Source organism: Sitodiplosis mosellana, unplaced genomic scaffold, assembly GCF_009176505.1.
Source record: "Sitodiplosis mosellana isolate CC-2019 unplaced genomic scaffold, AAFC_SMos_1.0 Smas_scaffold_6197, whole genome shotgun sequence".
Lineage (NCBI taxonomy): Eukaryota > Metazoa > Arthropoda > Insecta > Diptera > Cecidomyiidae > Sitodiplosis > Sitodiplosis mosellana.
Genome location: NW_022601438.1, coordinates 8,672,665 through 8,678,664, shown reverse-complemented (window position 1 = coordinate 8,678,664; position 6,000 = coordinate 8,672,665). Strand labels below are relative to the sequence as shown.

Here is a 6,000-nt window from a genome sequence, read left to right as displayed (position 1 = left end):
ATACTTCGAGAAAGGGACACAATAATATATAGCACAGAACGGAAAGAAGACAACAAAAAATATTGAGCTCAATTGATAAAAATTATGTAAGGCCACAGCGAAATCGGAACTGTGTGTTAATAATTGGCGACACCAATACGCCAACGGTCTGTTCACATTCGAGAAACATGATAATCGGCAAGCAAACGACATATATGGAAATTACGAGTCTGAAGAATACAACTTTTATATGAAACCGAACGATCAACGACAAGCCATTTTTTAGCGATATGAGCCTCACCTTTAGACTTGATTTGTGGATTTATTTGAAATTTTTTTGACGCTTCGAGAAAGAGACTCACTTTTTGAGACAATAAAAAATTCAATGACAGTAACAGTATTCATTTATCACAATGATCTTTTTAACTGTTTGACTGGAACATTTTTAAGATGAAATACTTTTTTTTTCATTTTTCGTGGTGTTTTCTATAAGGATATTTAAAAAGAATTTTAATCGCTCGCAGATTTATTTTCAAATAAGATTTCCATTTTTATTCTTTCATCAAAGACTAAACATGAATTTTATTTATAGACGTTCATTTATATAAATACAAATATGTTTTTTTTTAATATACTGCATAGGTGAAAGTCATCAAAAATTATAATTGGTCAACAGCACCAAAATTCAATTCGAAAACGCTGGAAATTCGGTTGAATAAAGTGAAACCGAGTAATTTGTTATGAAATGTTGAGTTTAAATCAAATGTGTTTTTTGAAAAAATGCATAAATATATCTCGCAATCCAGATGGGTGCACAAATTTTCTTTTTATTAAAGAACATTTTCTTGTATTTACCGCAAAAGACATGCAATTTTGGGAAGATTCTTAGTTTTAAGTATTTCATGATATGGTTAATTAGATCAACAAAAAAAAATATTGGAAATTTCAAATCTGATTTGTCGGCACATCCATGAAATGAATTCGTTTAGTGTCAATGAAGTGTTTCTCACTCCAAAAGCAACATTTAAAAATGGGTTCTTTTTTGGAATATCAGTCATTAACCCTCAATTTCATTTATTTTATCCACAGCTAGAATTGTTCGTTCAACGCAACGCATACTCGTCAGCAGTTGATATCAGCAACTGATGTCAGTCAGTGCTGCTTAAATCAGCCCATAACACGCTCTGGAAAATTGGCCTAGGCAAATGGATATAAAAATGGCCTACTGGAAATGGAAATTCTTGTTGATTTGTGAAGGAAAAACTCTAAATCTGTTTTAAAAAGATTCCCGACCCCAAGAAATAAACAATTTTGGAAAAACTTCTTTTCGTGGTCATTCAAACGACCCTGATTCACCACCCGGATGGTTCATATTGACCAAATATGTGTCGCACGATAGCGTACGATCATACTAACCTAATGACTCCATACATATGGATATAATTCATTATATGTCGGAACCTTTACCATCATTTCAACTGTATTGTCCGAATATTCAACTAAATGAAAACTAATAAAATTTATTGCCACAATTATAAATAAACCATTGCAAAAAGTACAAAATACAAAAGCACAAAGATGTATCCACCGATTCCCTAGAATTTTCAAAGAAAATACCGTTTTAATAATTATCTGCACAAAATACAAATATATTTCAGACGGATTATTTGTTTCCAATCAAATTTTGTTTGTTTGTTTGTTTTTGTTTACCATGGTATACAAAAAGGTGTTTGTATGTGTGAGTGCTTTGACGCTGCGTACTCAATTGACTATCGGCGCCATCAAATGTAATTAAAATGAAATCCAAACATCATCTGCAGTTTGAACTTTGTTGAAATTTGTCGATAAAAACAGTCCATTCCGCTCCGTTCTGTTTTATTCTGTTTTATTATTCTTGTTTGGCAAAATTCTTTTCCGAAATGATAGGTGAATATATTCTGGGCGATAGATGGTATTATTTGTATGATATTATGATTATAAGTGTTTCATGTCAACTCGAATTTTGATAATAAAATAAATTTGTTAAAAAAAATGCATGAAAATAAATTTTTTTTATACAATTTTTCAAATAACACTTTGAAATTATTTATTTAACAAAAACTTTACATTAATCCACTCGTGAATGGAAAAAGCAAATTGTTTTACAGACAATATTTTCTCTACATTTATTCAATCATTTCGGTGTCATTTTGTGTGGCTGTATTGGTTTCATCTCGCACCGACACTATGCAATCTTCGTAGGTCCATTTTGGAAATACCCGCTTATACAAATACATGAACACCGTATCGAACGATTTTAATTGACCATCAAAAAAGCATTTCATATGTCCATGAGTACCTGAAATCAAGTGAAAACCAAACGGTTAGAAAAAAAAGAATAAGATTTTCACAGAGGCTGTAGAATGAAATAAAATTTACCTAAAGATTCTTTGATGTGACCAAGACGACCGCAACGTGTGCGAAGCTTCACCGGTTTGAAGTATTCAATATCTTCTTTGTTGTGGAACATATAACGGATTGTGGCTGTTCTTCGGTTAATCTGTTGGGAATATTTACATTAATACGTTTTGAATAATGGAACATTGGAATTTTTCTTCAAAATTAAATTGAGATTTAAATGAAAAATGAATAGGTTATGAATATTGAACATGATTTTTGAAGAAATAAATGTGAAAAATTAGCGATCACTCAATGTACCTTCAATGGATGACCACTAAGAACGACACGCTTCAATATCACTCGATCTGGATTGCATGACAACAAGATACCATTGGCCACAAGACGCAATGTAGTGTCTGGATTCTCCTTGAAACACAGAATGGGCGATGGCGGGAACTGAATTGGTGCATAAAAACTAGCAACAACCGTTTCTTCGGGCCTGAAGAATCGTTCATACTGTTATGAGAAAAAAAAATCAATTTTTAATCAAAAATCTGAATAGAAAAATTCACCAAATTCTGTGTCACCACAAAAAAAAAGAATTGTTGAATTACCTTATGTCTATCGCTGCTTGTGTGTTGACTGAATATGGGATTGACAATAAATCTCCTGTAGCCACATTGAATAATGAGACGTTCTTTCGATTTAATGGGTATGGTTGAATCGGGTGCTCGCTTCAGAACGGCATTCATGACACACATTTGGTTTTCATGCGGCAGCAAACCGTAAACGATCAAAGTTGGATTTGCATCTTCAATGGCTTTCCATTGTTGCCATTGTCCCAGCGACACATTAGACACATGGATTGTAATGTATGATCCAGGCTACGGATGAAAAACTTGGCTTTAGAAACGTATTCAATGAAATTTTTAAACTATTTCATGGGTGGTTCAATAAAATGTAAATAAAGTCCTCAATCTTAAACTTATGATTTTGAATCGAAAGAAATGTTCACCAATTATCTTACCTCGGCGCCATCAACATCGTCTTTGTATTCCTTCAAAATGCGTCTCTTTGTGCGATCAAAGTTAACAAATTGGAAGATGCGAGCATAATCGGCTGGTAAATTTTCCTTCACATCCCATGGTGATGTGCGGAACGATTCGAGACCTCGATATTTCTGGAAACGTGACCGTGCCGGTATATTCAATGGCGTGTCAATTTCATCGGGCCACAATTTATCCGATCGAGCCTCCTTAATTTTCTCCCATGTTTCACGCTCTTCTTGTAAATCCATTTCCATATCATACTTATCGTCATTGAAACGAACTTCGGACTGTACCATAGACACGCATTCTTCGTCTGCGTTGTCATCATCCTTCTCAAATTCATCAGCCGAATCAGGATTGCTGTTGCACGACATGAAATCGTCTTCATCATCGTCCATGCCATCATCATCGTCATCGCTGTCACCATCCGATTCGTCGCTGCATTCCTTTTCTTCGATATCCGGAATCCAACACGCCTGATAATCACTCATACCCTTTGGGATTCGCTTGATCAATTTACTTTTCTTCGTTTCGGCTTGAGCATGGGCGATTTCTTCTTCCGTTGGCCACGTTTGTTCAGCATCCATTTCATCGGGTATGTTCTCACGTTGCAGAGACTTTTGTGTCGATGGTGTAGCACGCAACAGCACACGACTCTCTTCATTTCTGAAATTAGGTTGAAATTTATGTTTAGAATATATTTTTGGTTGGCCAAAAATATTGACCTGTTTCATAAAAATTCAAGAAAAATCTTTGATTCTAATTACGAGATTCCGAAATCAATTGTTTTCACCAAAAAAATAAATCAATTGTAAATAAAAAAATGTCACTCACTTATCCTTATCATGTCTGAATGGATCGGCCACCAAATCGATTTGTGACATTTGAAAATCACCTAGATTTGGAATATGTATCAAACCATTTACATCTAGGGCGATTCCACGCAAGTGTCCAGTCACTTTCAACACACCAGCACTCGGATCGGAGGCATTTTCTACGTATTCAACATTCTCAGCGAACAAATGTGGCCGATTATCTTTGTTATGCAAAATTTTCTTCTTCTGACCGCCAATGCGTCGGAATAAATTGAAACCTTCGCTATTTGTGTCCAAGCTCACGATTTTCTCAATTGGAAATGTGCGTTGAATATACTTCTGAATGGCAGCCTTGGTTTTTCCACGACGGTTCGGTATCACTGATTCTAAGTCCATGAGTGATATGATTGGCGTTGGAACACCTTGAGCAATGGCCATGTTAATGAATCGTTTGCCCCATTTGCCATAGATATCATCTTCGTCGACATTTGCCGACACCAGAAACACCGTTGTGTCACACACTTTGAGACAATCCAATGCGGCCAGCTCATTTCCAGCACCAGTTGGTGGTATGATGAATGCAAAGCGCTGCTTGAAACGAGGGATTCTGAAAATGGCAGAAGAATGGAAATAAAATGATTGAAGGCGAAAGTGAAAATTAACGGAGACATTCCTCAAAACATTCAGATAATTAAAAAAAAAAACCCAAAGCAAATACCGCATTGACTTACGTGATGTGAGTTGTTCCCGTTTGACTTGTTGTCACAACAGCTTCTGGATCGCATGCTTTCAGAATGCTAAGCGCCGATTGTGGATCAATTTGTTCATTCAATGGTATCAATGCAACCAAAAATGGTGCATACGATGAGCCACCAAGCGAGCGTTTTCTATCCATCACCTCGTCTCTTTTGTTCTTGCGAATCTATATTGGAAAGATGCATCATTTTTATTTCAAGCCCAGTCGCATCGATTTCTATGCAACAACATACCTGAAGTGCTTGATGACGACGTTGTTCCTTTGTCATCGCATTTTTTTGTTTCTTTGTAATTGTTTTGACCGAAGCTTTGCCTAAAATTTAGAATGCATTCACATTTTAGTTTTGAATATAAAAACTAATTTCTCGCCGATTCATTTGCTTCCCTCCCAATCACTTTTCACGTGGAAGACAGCATTGTTTACAGCATACACACAACTTACCTTTTAATTCATTGTCGATTGCACCTTTCGAACGATGTCTTCCCGTTTTGTGCACTTTATTCTTTTGTTTCAAGGCACCGGCCCGATGCGCTTGCTGATCGGTACCCATCTTTTACGAATTATCCCCCAAAAGAGCTAAAAATGTTTCCAAACTGTTCTTGATACACACATCCACTGCAATTCAAACACTTGTGTTTATTAACACATGGCCAATAAGAGGTTATGTTTATCCATTGGATGACAGTCGTATCCAAGCACATAGCTTTGATGTATTGCATGGAGACGCCCGATTTTCATGCTGAACGCCTTCAATTGAACGCTTCAAATTGAACGAGTTGTACGGTTTTTCTCTCTTAAAAGGATTAATGAAACATAACTGTATACCAAATATTTGTACAAATATTACAGATTTTCCGAGTCACAACTTGCAGCATGCGTAAATGCAACCAATAAAACCAACTCGTACATTTCCTGTCTACGCAAATGTTTCGTTGTATTTGTGTCGCACCGAGCGAATGAATACGGTTTGAAAAATGTGTAAAGGATGAGGAGCGAGTGTGCGACGTAGATAAGGAAATAT

The 6,000-nt window shown here is 35.9% G+C and overlaps 1 protein-coding gene across 1 annotated transcript; it reads right to left on the bottom strand.

Annotated features, from left to right (window-relative positions):
* Positions 1–1,610: 1,610 nt before the first annotated feature.
* LOC129577402 (pre-rRNA-processing protein TSR1 homolog) lies at positions 1,611–5,676 on the bottom strand. Its single transcript, XM_055464367.1, has 9 exons — positions 5,421–5,676; positions 5,212–5,291; positions 4,954–5,144; positions 4,242–4,829; positions 3,386–4,073; positions 2,973–3,242; positions 2,677–2,874; positions 2,398–2,518; positions 1,611–2,317 (listed from the first exon to the last, which is right to left on the bottom strand). The coding sequence occupies exons 1-9, from the start codon at positions 5,527–5,529 to the stop codon at positions 2,145–2,147; spliced, it is 2,418 nt and encodes an 805-aa protein (XP_055320342.1). The 5' UTR covers positions 5,530–5,676; the 3' UTR covers positions 1,611–2,144.
* Between the last annotated feature and the right edge of the window lie 324 nt (positions 5,677–6,000).